This window comes from Lichenostomus cassidix, chromosome 1Ab (assembly GCF_008360975.1).
Source record: "Lichenostomus cassidix isolate B80296 chromosome 1Ab, HeHo_3.0, whole genome shotgun sequence".
NCBI lineage: Eukaryota > Metazoa > Chordata > Aves > Passeriformes > Meliphagidae > Lichenostomus > Lichenostomus cassidix.
In genome coordinates, this window is record NC_139481.1 from 7,558,117 (window position 1) to 7,577,909 (window position 19,793).

General features: G+C 44.5%; 1 protein-coding gene across 1 annotated transcript in view; it reads right to left on the reverse strand.

Annotated features, from left to right (window-relative positions):
* The window catches only part of NUAK1 (NUAK family kinase 1), a 46,980-nt gene extending 31,360 nt beyond the window's left edge, over positions 1 to 15,620 (reverse strand). Inside the window, exon 1 of the mRNA XM_085049666.1 lies at positions 15,243 to 15,620. Coding sequence (XP_084905792.1) covers positions 15,243 to 15,545 — 303 coding nt within the window. The 5' untranslated portion in view covers positions 15,546 to 15,620. The remainder of the gene's footprint in view (positions 1 to 15,242) is intronic.
* Positions 15,621 to 19,793: the final 4,173 nt, after the last annotated feature.

Sequence of the window (19,793 nt, forward strand, 5' to 3'; positions counted from 1 at the left end):
TTCACAGAGAAAGATGTTTGTGGAATCAAGTTTTAATGAGCAGTAGAAGGTACCAGATGAACACATTTATACTGTACAGATATAAAGTGGGTGCCAGGAGGAATATACAACACCCTTCCTCCACTTCTTTCCTCACTTTTCCTCGCCCCCGCACATGGTGCTTGTTACCAGGATTTGTGAGCACATTTCCTGAGTAACTACTGCCTTACTGGGAAACTTGCATCCCTTCATTGTGTGGTACTTGCTACCCTGAGCATGTAAAAAAAGCCTGGCATATTCACACCATGCATCCTCTGACAAATTTCCCTGGCAGACCTTTCTTCATTTAATGCTGAGAATCCTTGCCTCAAGTTATGAATGTCAAAAATAGGAAAAAACTTCTCCCTTCCCAAAAGTTTTTTCACCATACTACTGAAGTCCCAAGTCATAACACTGTTCAGTTCTAGAAGAAAGATCCTACAAATAACCACCAACCCTAGCAATAAGGATGTGTTTCCCACAGTGCTGCCTCAAGTTGCCCCTTCTCACTCCTCCCCACCGTCCCAATAGAACACTACCACAAATCTGCACCCACTGCAATCCTCCCTGACCCACAGTAAAACAAATTTGCTCTGGTAGGAGCAGGGGTTGCAAAGGATTTGTTGAAAAGCAGAGATCTGACACGATCAGGTTATTAAAGATGTTTGCAGCTGTGGCCTGTCAGGGCTGGAGCCCAAGGCTGGTCTGGCATCCTGGGAGAGTCCCTGTCAAGTGCAGATGTCACCTTCCTGGAGAAAAGACTGGGACTGCTTACATTGTTTCTAATACACTTCTAATTGTAACTCCATATCCTCCACACCATGCACAGATCAATGGAAGACCATCTCCCTTCCAAGGTCTAATAACTCACAAATATCCCATCCAACTACCTTCAAACTATCAAGAAAAGTTCATGCTTTGGCACATAAGAAATTATATCTGGAAAGAAACTGGGGTATGAGATTTCCCTGAGGCAATGGAGGTTCATAACTGTAATTAAAAAGAAAAAAAATGCTTTACAGCCTCAACTATGGATCATTCTCCTTAATAGATATCAACCAGCACTGTATGCCACATTCACTGAAAAGATGAAAACTGCATTTACAGTTAAGTTCTAGTGAAGTTGCCAAGCAGATGTTTATTTTTGGCTTCCACATTTACTAAAGCCAAATGCTACACTGAGCTGGGATTTCACAAAGTCTAATTGCTTTTCTTCCAGGTCACAATTTTGTTGAAACCAAAAAGGAAGAAAAAAGGAGGGGGGAGAAAAAAAAGCAGAAAAAAAAAGCAGAAAAAAAAAAGCAGAAAAGAAAAAGCTGACTCCACTTTTAAGTAGGAAAAAAACTGGTAGCATCCGTTTCTATCATGTCTGTTTATATCATAGTTTAAATGAGGTTAGAATTGTGCAATCATTATTGATCAACTTCCAAACACAGCACAGCTCCATCCAGCACATGTGCAAAAGAGGAAAAGTCACTGAAAGCGAATCCTGTGTCAGTCAGTGTTTTAACTTCTGCAAGTCTGTGTGCAGACTGTTTAGCACTAATTAAATTACTGGCAAGGCAGGATAAAGAGGAGTGAAAGAATTCACAAGCCCCAAGTTTACTGTTCTCAGTGTTACATGGGTATTACAGATCCACTCTCCAAAAACTGGAAGATAGATTTCACAGTAATTTTCAGGCTTGATCTCACAGCTACCACAGCTGCTGATGTAATGCAAAATGCTAACCTGAGGCAGCAGAGAGGGCTTTTAATTCAATGTTGTTTTTTCATTGTGAATGAGCAGTGAACCACACTGAAGTAATCCTCCAAAGCAGGAGTGCACACTGTTCAAGGCATCAAATTGGGGATGAAACACAAAACCAAGATCTTGGCTTTGTCGTTACAAAAAGCCCTTTATGACTTTCTTAGGAAGACAGGTATAAAGCCCTGGTGCCTGGATCTAGTTCCAGTTTGAAAATTACACAGTCTCCTGTAATTCCTCCAATAATTTAAATTGGAAATGGGGTTATTCACACCCTCTAAGCGACTGCTGCAAACTGTTACAATGTGCTGCTAAATAATGGTAACCTCAGCAGTTACCAGAGTCTCTAAAGTGATTTTACAGGTTTAGGCGAAAGGTACTACATCAGTGCAAGGCTGTAATTCACATTAAACAAGGAAGAGGGTTAGACATTGTTTGAACTCTCAGAACCAGTTTTCTCCCAGGAAGCCACCTCACAGCACATTTTCATTCATTGGTACGTTCTGCTTGAGCAAGTTGTGGATAAATAAATGTAACTCGGCTTATTCTCTCTTTTTCACTGAAGCTTCTGTGAGTTCAGAGAAACCTCAGAACCACTGAGAGCTTTGCACATCTTTTGATTTTGCTCCCCGGTTCTACAGCCTTTCAGAGAAATAAAAGGAAGCGCCATTTCACAATGGGAATAACACTAGTACAAGGAAAACTTGGGAAGAGTCTTTTTAAAAAGAAATGTCTCTACTTTCATGCACCACAACACTCATTAAAACCCAACACCACACTATTTGACCACCTCAAACTCCTAATTAACAGAATGGAATTTTGAAGTGTGGAGAGATTTTTAAAGCTGCATTTATGGACTTTAGTCTTTTGGATTAACATTGATGAGCAAGGATTCACTGTGCAAAGATGGTGGCAGGCCACAGAAATTATATGATGGAGGGTGCAGAGAAGGGTTAATGACACAAAACTATCAGAAGCACCTGCATCTAGTATATTTTTCTCAACTGATCTAAGGTGGATCAAAATATAAACACTATTTCCTGGTGGGAATCTAGCAAACCATAAACCCACATCCTATCTGGAAAAATACTCTTGGAAAACAGAAAGATTGGCAATGATGTATCAAAGCCTCACCCAGATTATTTTGCTCCAGGGCTTGCAGATCGCTTTGCAATATTAAATTTGTTTTTGTTAACGCACTGCTTCAGTATTACATTGTTCTGCCTGGACATTACCTATTTAATGGTCCCTTCTGGGAAGGGACCATCTCAAAATTTATGACAGAATGTGGTGGAATTACTACAGCGGAGGAAAGGAGTTTGCTAAGATTTCTTCCCCATCCGTCTCTGATTTCTGAGAAATATTTATACCCCTGAAGGTAGAGGAACCTCCTGTTGTTCCCTTCTATTTATTGAAAGTAAATTACCAGGGCCACCCCAATGGCTCAGCGGAGAGAGTAACACAGGAACAGGAACACTCTTGCTCCCTGCAGCCAGTTGGGTTTGGAATATATGTGAGAGGGTGAGGAATGAATTACACTTTCCTACAATTAAGTGGCTGGCGATCCTGCAATTCTGCAGCCTTAAACGCATAATTCCAGCTTTCCCTGCTAGAAGAGGAGTTCACAACTGCAGGCAGTTCTTCTAAGTAGTTATGAGGAGGCTTAACTTTGGAAGGGAGAAACAGCAAAGCAATTATTTTTCAGGATGGAAAGCTTTTGCCTAAGAACTCCTCCAGACCCTGCGAGCTCCAGGACTGTTGCCCCGTTCTTCAACACGCACAAACACCTTTTTTGGCACGTGTTTTGGCTGGAGTCAGCTGAACAAGGGAGAGTTAGAACTCATGTTTCTGGGATCCCCTTGCCAGAAGCTAAGCTGTTAGGTAGTGTAACAACAGCAGCCCAGGCTTCCCACTTCACCCTGCCAGTGACCTTCGCACAGACTTGGACTTAGCCCCTTCCTCAGAGTGAGGAGCAATTCCCTCTCACGCTGCTCGGTCCAGAAACTCATCCCAGCAAATACCACAAATCATGTCAGACCGAGCAGGACTATTAAAGCAGTGCTGCATAATGTGAATTGCTGTCCACAAGGGACAGGACCAAGAGACTGCCTAACCCACTTTGTTTAACTTTTTAGTTAAACAATCCTGAAAGGGGAAGCTGCATTGCTACTCTGGAAATTACAACTTTAATCTCATTTGAACCACGCACTCCTCAGTTAAACTGCAGAAATGATTTAAGAACCAACTCCCAAATAAGAATTTTGCAACATTTCCTGGAAGAAATTTTGCAAGAATTTCCTACATTTCCAGGAAATACATCATTTCCAATGCTGTGAAGTAAAAGCAGACTTATTAATTTACCCAGGTTAAAGTTCTTCCAGTAGCCCAAATCAACTCTAATGTAAAGCTAATTACATGCATTTCACCAGAATGCACTTTCCCATTGCTCAAAGCAACACCACACAACACCAGTGGAACATTGATCGTTTCCAACTCAAGCCCACAAACTATTCACACATATTGCATTCATCGCTCACTCGCACTGCATTGCCCATGGCAGGAATCCATAGTGCTTTCCTGAAAACAGAGCAAGTTTCCTTTCCATTCCTGGGCATGATTTAACACAGCTCTGAGGTGCCAGCTTTTACTGGGGTATTTAAACAGCATTTAGAGTTTTGCTGGGCAGATAAGAAGAATAACTTGGGTGTGCAGTAAAACAAAGATATAGCTGTTTGTGCCAAACATTCAGTTTATGGCAATACTTCATAGGAATTATTCCCCATAACAACTGAACTGTCATATCCTACAACTACATCCCAGGCAACCTCCCAGCTGAACTCACTATGGCTGCTGTCTGATGTGCTCTACATACAAACACCCAGAACTACCCAGATGTTCTCTATGTAAAACATTTGGTTTGAAACACGCAGAGCTTCTTTCCAAAAATCCATTACATTTGTTTAATGGACTTGCACAGTTCAACTAAAATATCCTGGAGCAGACATTTGACTGCAACTCTACTCTGCAAGTCCCATCTGCAAAAAGAAGAAAAAAAAGAAAGAAAGAAAAAGCAAATGAGAATGCTTTACATGATTTATGCTGTCTTTATGATCAGCCAGTTCATAAAATACAAGCTCTGCTCTACAGACAATAACACAAATCGCTTTCAAGTGTATTGTTTAGTCCTTGCCTGTGTTAAACAAATATTTCAATTGAAACAAAGGGCCGAGCTCTACTCTTCAGCTTACAAGTGTTAATGTAACTGAGAGCAACGTTTTACCCACGGACATCACAGGGGATGCAATTTTTTTTGTTTTATGCTTGGAGTGAGTGAGTAATGACATCCAATAATGTTAACCAGTTACATTCACAGTTGCAGAGTTTTCCTTTCATCCAAGAAAGGCTGGAAGGAGGCTGAAGTACAGCATGAAATCCTTCTCCCTGATGAATTCCTTGTGAGCTATGCATAACCCACAACGAGGCCTTTCACAGGTTCCCTGAGATCACGTTTATATCACAAAATACCAGACAGAATGGGAGAATACTTTGTTTTACTGAAACAGAGAGCCTGGTAGAAAACTCTCAAACTGTACACAGAAAAAAAACCCTGTAGTTGAAAATCTGGATGCAAATGCACTGCATAGTCCAGCTAAAGGTACTCATTCCTCCTGGGTTGTGGTGACACAACGGTGGTGAGTTGTATTAAGTGGTGCTCAACAGCACTGAGCTGTCTCCAAGGCACAAGACATGGCAGGCTTTTGAAAAATTGGCACCATCCCTTCAAGGAGTGACCATAGCCGTGGAAGAGGACGTTCATTTGAAGAGCAATTTTCCTGAGATGGTTATACCCACACAAGGAATGGCTCAGCACAGTGCTGCTGCTGTGGTCGACCTCAGTTCTCCTCGTGGCTCCACCACAGACTTTCTGGATGAACCTCAGGGAAACCACTCACCTCCTGGATGCCCAAAGCATGGCTGTAACAACTGGTTCCTACAGGAGTTGGAGCTAAAACCCACAGATCACCATTTAATTATTTCACCTCATTTCAGTACCCTGAAGAAAATAAAAACATGGCAAAGGAAGTAGCATGAAGGATGATGTTCCTCATGTATAGTCTTGATTAAAAATGTATCTTCCCAAGAGGGCAATGTGAACTCCTCTAAGTTACATCCCTACACAGGTCAGCTCAGCTGCATTGCCTCCAGCAGGTATTTACAGGAATTTTCCAGGTTCCAGGCCACATGGCCTCAGAGCATACACCAGATGGGAAGGTTGCACTCTCCCTTCTTCTCCTCCCAAAGGCAATTTTATTTCCTCATGCCAAACCAACAGCCTGCAGCTCTGCCCTGCTGAATCCACTGTGCCAGGTGTCCCCAGGCATCTCCAGCCACCTTCACTCCTCCTTCCTGAGCTGCACTCTGCTGGGGAAACCATAATATTTGACTTGTACTGAGTGGCAAAAACATGCAAATAAGTGACAGCTCTGAACACATGCCTTGGAAGCTGTTTCTTTAACAAATGCTTTGCTGTCTTCCCCTGTCAGAGTTGTGTGCAAAGGACTTAACCTTTTTGTGTCAACAACAAAGCCCTGTTTAACAAAAAGGAACATTTGTTTAGTTACCACACAGCTCAAAAAGGTATTTCTACCCAACCCTCATTGCTATCTTCCGTGATTAAAAAAATATTCACACTCATTTTTAAAATAACACTTGCATCTCAAATAAAGGGAGATATCTTTCACCATCAGGCATTTAACAGAGATTAGAAATTGCAGCAGAGATCAAATGCCTTATTGTGCACAGGAAACACGATATGAAGGCTTTGAGATCTCCATCAACAGCAGGACCCCAATTTTTCTGACCTACCCAGGAACAGCTAAATTCAGTCCCTGAACTTGGTATCTTTTCACAGGAGCAATAATTTTTTATTCTTTTTAAGCCTAACGTCCCTTAAGTAGTGTGTTTATTGTGAGGCAGTGCTGCTCAAGGCCAAACACGCTGACTCAGCCCCACAGCCCAGCCAGACATTAGGGTAATTTCAAGTCCCTCAAGCCACCAGACCTCAGAACAAAGAACTGCTCCGGCCTTAAGTCATCCCACATGTGGCTGTTGTGCCAGAGTGGCCGAGAGGCTCTGGGATCACCACAGGCCAATGTGCCCCAGGAAGGTGAGGCAGCAGGGGAAGCACAGCCTGCCAAGCACTGATGCTTGGTCACAGAGGCAGCCAGCCCCACCCAAGGTGCAGCAGAGCCTCCTGCTCACCAGGCTGGCAGCCCAGGGACCCAACAGCCAGAGCTCTCAGGTGCCATGCTGAAGGTGTGGTGAGAAGTGGGAAATCCAGAAAGGAATCCAGAAATTAACAGTTACATTAGGTGCATGTTAAGCTCAGCAACCTCAGCTGTCTTCTCAACACTTCAGAAAAACAAGACCGGCATTTCTTTTGTAATTTTAGCATTCACCTGCCAGGATGGTTTCACACATGCCAGCTGTGTCAACCCCTTGTCCCATAGCTGCTCTATGACTGGGTTTTTTCAAGTGAAAGGAACCACCCATTGAAGTATTTTATTATCTCCTACATTGGTAAGGACAGGAAAGTCCTTATTTGTGCAAGACCCAGGACTTCCATCACATCGCGTGATGGAAGTCCAGTGGCAGCTTTAAGGACTGATGGCTCATAAGCCATCAGAACAAAGCAAATCTCATCCATCTTTGGAGAGCTAAGGGACACAATGAGCTTATCCCATGCAATAGTTTAACAGACTGAACTGAGGGCTGGCCCATGGTCTATAGTTCAAAATATAGAAATTACTGAGCTCAGATAAGAGTACAAGAACAATGGTAGATCAAGGGATGGCTACAACCTTGCCCCTCCACTCTTTGCAACACACAGCAAAGGTTACAGGAGGGCCTCCACGTCTACTGAACATCTGGCATTTTTGGTGTGAGTCCAGGATGTTTGATGGGTATGGCCAGACACAGTACACACACAGAGTACCTCACCCAGCCTCCCAGTGTTCAAAGGTCTAGGATCCCCTAATTTATACAACGTACTACACTGCCTGTGAAGACACGGTGATAAATATATTCTGTTTAAAAGCAGATACTTCTCAAATCATAACTTGCAGATGCTCAAAGTCTTTCATGTGGGTAAGACAAATGAGAGCCATAGAGACTGATTTTGTAGCCAGGGAGTACAGGAAGCAACAGCAGGAGAACACTATTGAAAGCCTGGATACACTTATGGCTTTAATGAATTGGTCATCAAACATAACAACACACATATGTAGTTTTTACCTTGCTTTGTAGTTCACTCCCCACCCTCCTCAGCTATTCCCCATATATCTAGCAAAGTGGAAATTATTTTGAGTTTAGTTTATTAAATGGACACACATGGCACTCACATCTGCTGGAAGATATTTGAGGGAAACACTGACAAATACCATTTACATATTTAGTTGGAGACCTTTTCATCTGAGACATTTCCTCTGACATATCAACTCTCCTAAATACATCACCCCATCAGTGCTAACGACAAGAGGTTTTTCTATAAAGTGTCTGGTGCATGCCTAGGCAATTTAGGGGCAAATCCTGACTAATGGAGGAGGCAAGAAAAATAAGAAGAACATTCTCTGTAGGTCAGGGATTCCCATGCCAATGTGCCTGTCACTGGTGGCATGCAAATCATCAACACAGAACAGCCAAGCTGAGCACTGGCTGCAGCCTCCAGCCTTACCCAGGCCAGGAGCTGCTGAGGCTCTGGCCACCAACCACACTGAGGAGCCACCAGTGCCTTTTGCTATCCCTGCTGGGAGCTCCTATGCCAGCCCCAGCCTGGAGGCAAACCTGCACCTCTGGCTTCAGGCGATCATTCCGAGCTGCGGCAGAAAACATTGTTTGGTCCCACTTTTTATCAGGAGAACATCCAAGCCAACAGTAAGAACAGTGTCCTACTGAGAGAAGCATGGCTGTGCAGCACGAGGAGGGGCTTTGGCAGCAGCACACTCATTCCTATAGACAGAGAGTACCAAAGCATGGTACAGGAGGCAGAGACTAGAAGCAGGCAGATGCCCACATCAAACCAAAGGTCACCAACCAGACTCCAAATCGCTGGTGTGCAGGTTTTGGAAATGTGTCCCATGTGCTCTACATTTGGATAACCATGGCTGCACATTCACCTGCTGCTGTTCAAGGCTGATATACCCAGAGCTGGTTTTCAACCCACACATTTGTCACTCTTCCTTGGCACTGCTGTGGCCACCGCGTGCCTCCTCCCAATTCCTCACTCCGGCAAAGACTCTCTGGTTACTTATTTACCAGACAAAACACAGACTGACTGCAATTACAGCTCTGTAAAGAATAAACAATTGTTCACAAGAACTGCACATTCCACACGGTTTTATTCAACATGTATGACCCCGAACTACAATATCCACAATAATTGTCTCCACATGGCAAATCCACACTGTGGTTCCTAAAAAAATAATAATAATTTTTAGAACACATGCCACTAAAAAACGCAGTACATTTTAGCAATATCTAATGAAAGACTTTGTACAAGCAATTTCCATTCTCTTGTGTTCTCTAGCATATGGTGCTGTGAAACCATTTGTAAAAACGCTTAGGCATTTTATAGTGTTTTTAGCTGAAAGCTGCATTAAAAACATTGGCTCCAATTCTGTTGTGAATTTCACATGTAGAGGGAATCACACTAGGTATGTATCTAGCCAAAATGTGCCCTGCTCAGTAGTCTAAGTTTCCTGTATTAACCCTTCAGAAAGGAACACACTGAGACACAGGAAAGTTAATTATCTGCCCAAAATTGTTCAATCCAATGCAGGAGGGGGAAAGAAAGGCAACAGTCCCTTAGAAACTTTTACTTTCTTCACCTGTAGGAATGTGCAACATCATTGAAAGAATATCTTGATGCTCACTCAAAGTTCAAAGAACATACTGTTCTTTAATTTAGTAAAAGATTTGACAAACTACCATGTTCAGATGACCCCTTACTGGCTAGTCATTAATTCAGACTTTCATACCACTGAACCATACTCCCCTAACAAATCTGCTTCCCCAACAAAAATTCTCAGGGCAGAAAACTAGCATTGTGTTCTAATGCCTTTCTCCTGATGACCTTCATGCTGTAATCAGTTATTTCTGTCTGCAGCCCTTAATATTAAGTCTTCTTTGGCATTTCAATTATCCAAGTATTTATATGAAGACTGTAGCAATTTGATACAACCAGGTAGTAACTCCTATGGTAATAAGCCCACAATATTCGCTGTGGATTACATTAGAATAATTCCAGTGGGGTTTTTTTTTCCATTTGCTGCCTTTTTTTTTTTTTCTTTTTTTAAACCACAATCTCGGAACACATCTAATAGTTAAGGGTGGAACAAATAACAAATTAACACCAAAACTATTTTCAAGCCCACATACCCTTTCCAACTTCTATTCATTCCACATCTAGAATTTCCATGCATGCAGAGGATGACCTGAGTTTCACTAACATGCCTTCAGCACCATGAAAACACTGTCCAGATTTAGTCGCATTACGAGTCCCTGAAGGAACTCGGTCTGAACACCTTAAATAAATAAATAAATAAATAAGATTTATGTGACACATTTTGCAAGAATCCCTTTTTCCCTGAGGAGCCTCTGGCCCCATGTGAGTGCAGCACAGCAGGAGAGGTGCACACAGCAGCCACCACAAGGCAGCTGGGGAGCAGGGAGCAAAGCCACACGCCCTGCACGGGTCACCGAGCTGGCACACACAACAAAGAGGGAGGCAGCCGAGTGCAAAAGGGCCAGGAATGGAGATTGAAGCTGGATGTCACACAGGGACAAAAGCCTCGGGTAAAGAGAGAGCCCAGGAGGCAGGACAGACTGAGCTCTGCAGCAGGAGGGTGTCACCCGTAGGACCCTGATGTTACATACTCGTCAGGAAAAACCAGGTTGTGCACTCAAAACTAGCTGAAACTTCTGATGATTTTGGCTTTAATTGGCAAGTTTTTCCTTTCTCACGTGTAAGATGGGTAGCAATACAAGCTGTTGTTACTACAAGTGTATTATCATAGCTGTGGCAGCCACATTCAGGAATCAGGAACCTGCTGGGCAAAGTACTGTCCAGGCACTTCCCATCTATGTAGATATACATACCTGTGACTGCAACAAAGGAAGATATCTTAATAAGAGCAACAAAGAACCTCAGAAGAAATAAACAGTTCCGTTTATTTCTATCTGTTTATTTCTATCCTGCAGAAGATGCACACTGAACTATCAAGATAAAAATCAATATGAAGCAGTGATCCAAGTGCTAACAGAAGAAGAAGTTCTCAGGGGGAAAAACCAGAAAGATATCATTAAAGATAAAAGAATTCATGTTCATCAGAGGGATCCAGACATTCTCTGTGGTATCAGCAGCACAGGTGAGAGAGCTGGGAGAAATGTTCCACCTGGTTTGCACTGCCCTCAGTGACCCACGAGCACACTTTCATCCTGTTATAAGGAACCCTTAAAAACCACACTGCAGACAAATAAACAAACAACTGGTTGTGTGTCCAACAAGGCCTTAATTACTGACATGACAGAGCTGTCATTGTTGGTATTCATCTTCTGGTTTTGTCATGATATGGAGAAATATATCAGCAAAGCAACGGTCCTCGTTTCATGCAATCTGTTGCTGTTCCAGGTTTCAAAGACCCTGTGCAACCCTTCAAAGCCATCAAGAAGCAGGGCTGTTCAAAGCAGAGTTTCACTGCAGCTGTAAATAAAAAAATTTGTTGCTTTAAAGTTTGAGGGGTTTTTGTACAAGATTTTGATTCGGAAACCAATTTGATTTGGCCACATCCTTCTACCTGCACTTACTATGAGAAAGAGATAAATAACACATGGCAGCCACCACACATAACATGCCTGTCCAAATATGCACCACGTGCCTATTCTTCATGTTGGGCTGCTGCTTGTCATCAATTCCCAAAAGAATTAACTTTCTGGAGGAACGGCTGGAGGAGAATAGTGCTTCCTCCACCTGCTGGTGAGGAGGAAGAAAAGATGTCGTGGCTCAGGCAGAAAGAGGGAGATGAAGGTGGAGGGAGGGAGGTCCCTGCAGCTACTCCCCATCGCCTCCCAACTGCAGCCTAAGGAGAGAAAGGGAGATAAACCTCCTGGCTTTTGCAAACGGCAAACAGAAAACGCCTATCTGCAATTTAAATTTGCATTCTGATGAGTGTTTACTCCAGTGGAATAAATTACTCAAAGAAGAATCCATCAGCATTTACCATCTTCATGTACCATGCACAGAATCAGCCAGAGGTGGTCAATACACACCTCAAGTGAGGCTTAAATAAGTGTAACTGTGGATTTCTTGGCTAACAAACACTGAATACATAACACGAACAACAGTTCTGTTCTTTGGTTTAACATGTGCAAGATGACAAGTGGAAAAAGCACCCACAGAAACATCAACATGAGTGTTACTTCACAGGCTTGAGATATCATCTCTTCATCATTACACTTGCTAACAGGTGCCTTAATTTAAAATGTCATAAGTTACAACTGTGTACACTGAGACAGTACTAATGAAGAAACCTCGCTGGAAAAATTAGGCACCTCATACATCATATACTGGGCAATATTTGAACTGCTCCCTGCAGCATGCAATACTGTCTGTAGTCACTGTGGTAACTAATGCACAAATTCACCTAAGTTGTTTCCAATAACAAACCAAATGTATCATACAATCTACCCCGGAGCTTTATGGCAGGAAACTTTATGATCATGTTCCACTGCGCTATAAGGAAAGACAATAAAGTTAAAGTTAAGAGGAATAACAATTTGAATAAACCTGTAACCTGCTAAACCATGCCAAATACTACTTTCATTCAAGTCAACAGAAATCCTGCTATTGATTTCCAATGGCACAGGATTAAAGCACATCTGTACTTTGCGTTGAACTGTCTTCTCACCTTGGTTTTACTTTATTTACCCAAACCTGCCAGTTTATTTCATTTCTGAGCTCTGTTTATACAGATGACGACAAATCCAGAGCTGGTGCTTCACATTAAAAGCCTGGCTAATCACACAAATCTCTTTATTAAATGCCATACAGCTAAAGAAATTCTTGACAGAGAGGGGGAAAGGCCAAATAGGAGAACTGCTTGAACAAGATTGATGAATGGGAACACAAGGTCCAGCTTTGCCATCTGTCACCATACAGCTTCAAATACCTGCTTACCACTGAGTAAAGAAAGAGATGATCAGCTAAGCCAGGAGCAGAATAGGAAGTTAATAGCCTGGACTAGAGCAACCTTAGATATCTCACTGCTGGCTGAGATAGGATTGGCACTGGATGTGGTGCAGCAGACAGTGCTGGCCTCATCCCCTGCTCTGTGCATCCCCTGCTGGACACGGCAGCAGCTGGTCCAGCCTGCTCATGGATGATGCAAACACTGCCCACTAATAAGAACTGGGGAAAGGGCAGAGAAAGAGAGGTGGAAAAAATGAAGGGAAACTGGCCCTCTCTGATCAGTCATCCTGCTGGCTCTCTTATCTCGCCCACGGAAAGCAATCAGTGTTCACTGTAACAGCCAGACAAGGGAACTGTCAGAAAACAAGAGGCGTTTTCCATTCACTGAGATCTGTCTGGATTCCTGACAACTAGCTTTTATTCTGCAAGCAGACCAACTGTGGATATTTTACATACACTCACAGATGTTACAGTTCAAATAGACACACCAGAACTCGCCTGCAGACTAGTTAATAATTACAAAGTGCCACACGCCAAGGCTTGCATTACTCCAGTAAAAAACTCACACCCTGGTAAGGACTTGTTTAGCTGCTACATACCGGCTGATACAGCAAATGTTACATTTTTATTGCATTTGACATCGCGTGGGTATTCTGATTTGCACTCTCTGCATTTCAAGCTGGCATTAGCCATATAAATTCAGTTCAGACCATATCATCAAAGCATCCTTTAGCTGGGCAGCTGAAAAGCTTGACAGTTAGCAAAATATGGAAAGACCTGGTGTGTTGTTAAGTTAGATGAGACACACATCTACTATACATCCTTCCTCTGTGAGAGCTCTTTCCAGAGCCAAATCTCATGGTACATTACTGTCACCTCTTTTTTGTTCGTTTCCCAACTCCTTGAAAAAAGATGTTTTCAATTTATTTGCTTATTGACTACATTTTTTTAATGCAACTCAAATATAATCTACTTAAAAATAATAGTTAGCATATAATATAGCCCTGAAGCTTTTGTTAGCCTGAAGTTGTAAAACAGCCAAGACAGCAAACTTTAAAAATCACGGATTTAGAGTGAGCATGTGCAGAGATGTCCATCTCTGGTTTCTCTTTAGCCAGCCTCCAAATGAGCTAATAAACTGAAAGCATATATGATATGACTCTACATCTTGGCTAAAACTCTCGTTTTCACTGTCGACACAAAGATACTCAGTTGCAAAGTAAGTGTTCCTCATTAAAGTCATAGCATCTGAATTTTCATTTTCTGTTTTACAGATCCTTCTGCCTCTGGGTGCGCGTTGAGCTCCCCAGCAACCGAAAGGGAAAGATAAATGTAACGTCACCGGGGAAATGCCTTGCTTTAGATGAAGTCTAGTGAAACCTCAATTAGTCTACTTCAGGGTAAAGACCTCTGTAGAAAACCACCTATTTCTCTGAGCAAACACAGAGAATCACACAACACAGAGCAATCTTTAACCCAACAACGCCTGCCTCTCATTTGCCTGCCCTCTGCGGACAGTTACGTATTCCTCGGAAGGAAACCTGACAATAATTCTGACTAATGTGTACATTGCTTCAATCGCGTTTGTGTGCCCGGCCGGAGCGCTGCAGCAGCGAGGAAATGCTGAAGCTGAGTTATTGCTGGACAAACCCCGGGCTGCTTGAAGTGCCGAGCCAGCCGGCACCGCTGGGTGAAACGGATCGGAAAATCCAACGGCGTGGGCTGCAGTCCCTGCCATTTCTTTAGGTGTCAGCAAAGTTCAGGTCACAGAAGTATGACCGAATCACGGCATTTTTAACCAGGGATGCAAACCTTTGCCGTTGTGACACCACTTTGCGAGCAGCGCTGGTTAGCCAGGGGATGTGACAGGTTTCTCCAGAACGTGAATTTCCACTGGGGAAAACACTATGCACAGTGGACCCGCATGTGAAAAAAAAACCCCAAAACAAAACCAATAAGCCACCCTATTTTTCCAACAATAACTCATCCCGTTCTAATGTACCAAGGTGCTGCTATAGCACCTCCAGCACTCCTGGCAGACACAAGTCTCTCCAGGGCTGGCACTGAACAAAGCCGCTCCGGGCACGGCTGGGATGCTGAGCAGGCAGCAGCCTCGCCAAACCCAGGGCATGCACCCCGCCGGCTCTATGCCCAAATCGGCCTTGCGATCTGATCTGATGTATACCTGCATATATAAAATAAAGAGGCAGAGACAAGCCGCTCCGCCCGCCTTACCACTCTGCCAGAGAACCTCTCGATGGCCCGCTTGACTTTGCCATAGGTGCCTTTGCCCAAGGTCTCCTGCAGCTCGTAGCGATGCTTCAGGTTGTGCTTGTGGTGATGCCGTTTCACCCCCTGCTGCTTCCTCGCCGCCGTTACCTCCGGGGACGGAGCCGCCCCGACCGGCTCCTCCATGGCCGCCGCCGCCGCCGCCTCTCCGCCGGGCGGGCCGGGGCCGCAGGAGGAGCAGCGGGGCTGCGCGGGGCTGGGGCTGCTGCTGCCGCTGCTGCCAGGGGCGGCCGCCTCGGCGCCCTCCATGCCCGGCGGCGGGCGCGGTGTGAGCGCCCCGCCGGCCTCGCCGCCTCTGCCTCGGCCCCGCGCCCGCGCCGGCACCACGGGGCGCGGCGGGCGGGGCGGGCCGGGGGGCGGTGTGGCGGTGTGGCGGCGCCCCCGCTCCCCGCCCCTTCCCCGCCGCCCGCCCCGCCGGCACCGGCGTGAGGCGGCCTCTCCGCCCGGCCCGCCCCGCCCCGCGAGCCGAGGGGAGCGCCGCCGCGGGCCTCCTTTGTGCGCGGGGAACGCGGCGCTCCGCGGCGGCTCTCTGGCGGCTCTCCCGGCCCGCAGGAAGGCGCCTCAGCGGGCCGAACCCCCGGGCTGAGCCGGGCTGAGCCGGGCTGAGCCGGGCTGAGGGAGGCCGAGCACCGAGCACCGCACCGCACCGACCCGCGGTCTGCCCTGTGCACCTGCAGGGGCTCGAGCGAGCCTGCACCGCAGTGAGCTCTGGAAAGTTTTTTCCAGAAAACGTCTAATTTTCCCCATTCGCCAAGCGGGCGAGGGTTTCCTGTGGGGTTTCCACGTTGGTGGAACTGGCAGCAGAACTCGGGCACACCCAGGTGCCGCCTGTCCTTGGCATGGGCTGTTTGTCTGCTCCAGGAGGGTTTTGCTGGTGAGAAACCTTCCCGAGCCCAGTCCTGCTGTGGTTGACTTGGTAATCGGCGCCAAAAGCTGAGGAACACCTCCTGTCTGCACTCGGGATCTCTGAAATACAAAGACTCCATCGGTTTTACGCTTTCTTCCTTTTAAAGGAAGGGTTGTTTCTTACACAAAGACAGCTTGAAAACTTAAACCGATACAGACATACAAATTGTTGCCAAGGTTAAGGCGAATCAGATGTTCTCTGTAGAAAAGAAGCCATCCCCAAGTGCATGGCCAGAGGAGGCAGATGGTCTCTTGTAGCAGAAATGGGAAATTTACATGGGGTGGAATTGTTTTGGCGTGCTCCAGTATGGCCAGTTTTGTGGACCAACACACAGGCTTTCAAGTGAGAGCCCTGGTTCAGTGTCTCTTCCCTACTGCCTGTTCTTAGGTGCAGATTACAGCTGGGATTCCCTGCTCTGAAGGGTAACACACAGACCTTTTGAAATCTTGGGTTCCACTTTGTGGTCACAGCAATGTGAAGGCACAGAATTTCAGGAGCTGATAGCCACAATCACTCCAGTTCGCTGTGGGAGTGTTAGCACAGAAGCTGATCCGTGTGCTCAGACAGTTTTACTGGCTGGCTCCTGCAAAGGCTCAGGTCTGTCAAACGTAACTAACTCTGGAGTGTCAAGGTGATGAGGTGATACCCAGGCACCAGCTTTTGGTTCCTCCAACTCACTGGGCCTGTGTGTACAGCTGGACTTTGCAAGGTTTCTTCCTGAGACTGTGAACACTCTGCCCTGAGGTTACATCCTTAGCTTCCCTGACTTGAACTTGCAAACAGAAGTTCCTCTGTATATACCATCAGTACACCTTCATTTTAGCATCAGAAAAAGGGTCCAGCTGGTCCAAGGCAAGTCTGCCTAGTGCAGTGCACATGGAGCCAGCACCATGCCACAACGGTTGAAGAAGACAGGAAGAATCCTGAGGCAATCAGAAGAAACGTGTCCTGTGCTAGCTTCTTGATCTTTGGAAGCCTGATATTGGTGTAAGCCTGGGAGCATGAAATTTGACATCTGCTTCACAGAGTGCACCCCAAAGCGGCTATTCCAAAGCAGAAAAGGTAGGGAAAGCTTCACTCTGTGACTATACTAAAAAAAAAAAAAAACCAACAACAACAAAAAACAGCCCCTTCCTTTATCTTCAATGTGGAAAGGACAAAAATTCTGTGGCCTTCTCTCTGTAAGAAATAAGATGACATTTGTAGCTTGGATGTTTTTCTTGTTTTATTTTAAAACAACAGAAACTCTGAAGTGCTGCTACATTCCCCCCAGCTGGCACAGAATAAAGCAATGCCTGGGCTGCCTGAACATGCAGGAGAGGGACAGAGGGACATCTGCTACTGCCCTGGCCGCCTTCCATGCCCCCAGTTTGAAAACCACTTATGTAGCTCTTCTCCCACTTGAGGGGAGACATCCATGTGTAGGAATGCAGGACAGAGCAGCTGGAGGTAAGGACTGGCACAGGGGTGGGAATGCAGCAGCACTGAGAGGCAGGAGGGACCTAGGAGAGAGGCTGGTGACACAGGGGACATGAAGGGTGCCCTTGACTGCCAGAAGTGAGAAACTGTCCTGGCATGTGTTCTCCTCTGCGCAACTTCACTTAAATAGATTAAATCAGAGACTCAGTCTTGCTGAGTGCCAGGGACACAGCAGTCTGTCAAGATGACAGTAACAACTGCCTGCTGGTTTTGCATGTCCAATGCAAGCCCTAGTGCCACCAAAGAGGAGAGCAGCCCGGGTCCTGCTCTGACCTGTGCCAGCAGACTGGGCTGCAGGAGCAGCTCAGGACTGGCTCAGGCCCTGCAGAGGCAGCAGGGAAGTGTCCAGCTATGGCTGTCAGACAGCCTGGAAGCTCCTTTCAGGCTGAAACTCAGTACAGCCTATATTCGGGTCCTTTATGCCTCTTGAATGGCAGAAAAGCATGAATGCCCGTGATGAAAAAAGTTTCATTATGTGGTACTCATGGGCATTGCTAATGTCCCCAGGAGTGTTCTCTTCTAGCTGCTTGGAAGCATACATCATCATTTTCATGGAAATCATCAGGTTTAAGGAAATATGTCATAAATCATTGCTGTATATTGTGATTGGAGAGATAGAAGGCATAATAAAATGCCAGAAACTCCAAAATTAAAACTGCCATTTTGGTGATGGAATAAGCAAAGGTAGCATTAGAAATATGTAGCATTAGGAATACCACTTTTCCTTTTAAATTTCCATGTTTTTAAATGTAAAGCCAGTGGGCATTGAGCAAATCAAATATGTAAACTAAAAGTGAACAAAAGAAACTTTCTGTGCTCATATGGAATAGCAATGATTATTGAAAATAGTGATAAATATAGAAGTATACATATGTTTGAATGTATCACCAACATATAGAGATATCTCCTTTCACATTTTAGCAAGTCTGTGTAAAACATGCAGTGTTTCTGAGATAAACATTTGGTGAGAATTTCAGCTCTTTGAATTTATAGACACCACTAGGGAATTCTTCATTTCTGACAGTATTATTTTACGTAACTGCTTTTCCTTATTCACAAAAAGGAATTATCCTCCCATTGAAACCATCAGACTTCTGCTAGCCAGCTTCAAAGGAAATAGGATTAGGCTCTAATTTGCAAAACAGTATTGGAGGATATGTTGTACCAAATCTGAACTCTACAGATTATCACAATAACAACAAAAAGCCATTGATTTCAGCAGGCTTACCTTCCTGAAGTCAGTGTAGGTTGGAAAATAATCTTAAAAGATTGCAACATTCTAGAAGTAAAAAAATATTATGAAATTCAGTGCATTTTTAAGATTAATTTTGCCATGAACTTTCAAAACAGAACAACTTACTTGTAATCTGGCATACAGACACTCAGGATAAAAGAGCTTAATAGAACTCAGTCAAATATTTAGGTCTCAAAAAATTGACAGCTTCTGTAATGAGACGTGAGTTTCCTAGAGCTGATGTTATTTCATTCCATGTATTGAGCTAAATAAAAACAAAACAAAACAGGATTTCAAAGATACTTGCTAAAAAATTTAATTTACAAACTGAGGTCAGGTACTCTCTGTGCAAGGATTATGCATATTGCATCTTAACTTGGTGAGATGGTATCATCTGTACTCAGACCTTTTGCTCAAAAGCATTCTCCAGTGTTTGTGAATTGTTTAACAGTGTTGTTAGCACCCTTGCAGAGATCACCTTCCAGGGGGTGTAGAAGAGCTGGAATGCATTCCTTGACTGTTCCCCACAGTGTGAGATAGAGGAAAGGGGAGAAATGATAGCTAAAGGGATTCCTGGATGCAATGGATATGTGTTCTTGGATACTAATATGGTGCTCCCTTAGGTTTCATTCCTCTCTGCTGAGCTCTATACTCTGGACATGGGGAAAAACATAACCACCATTCTTTAAGTCAATTGTGTTGCTTTGACTGCTCATCTTTGATGATCAACTAAATGTAGGTTTATGCATTCACTGGACCAAGCTAAAGTGCTCAGCACTGTCCAGACTGCAAATCTAATGATGATGTTCAAATAATTTGGAAGATACTTGCAGGTGAAACTGGAGGACATTCTCCCAGTGGAACTGTCTCTTCTGTG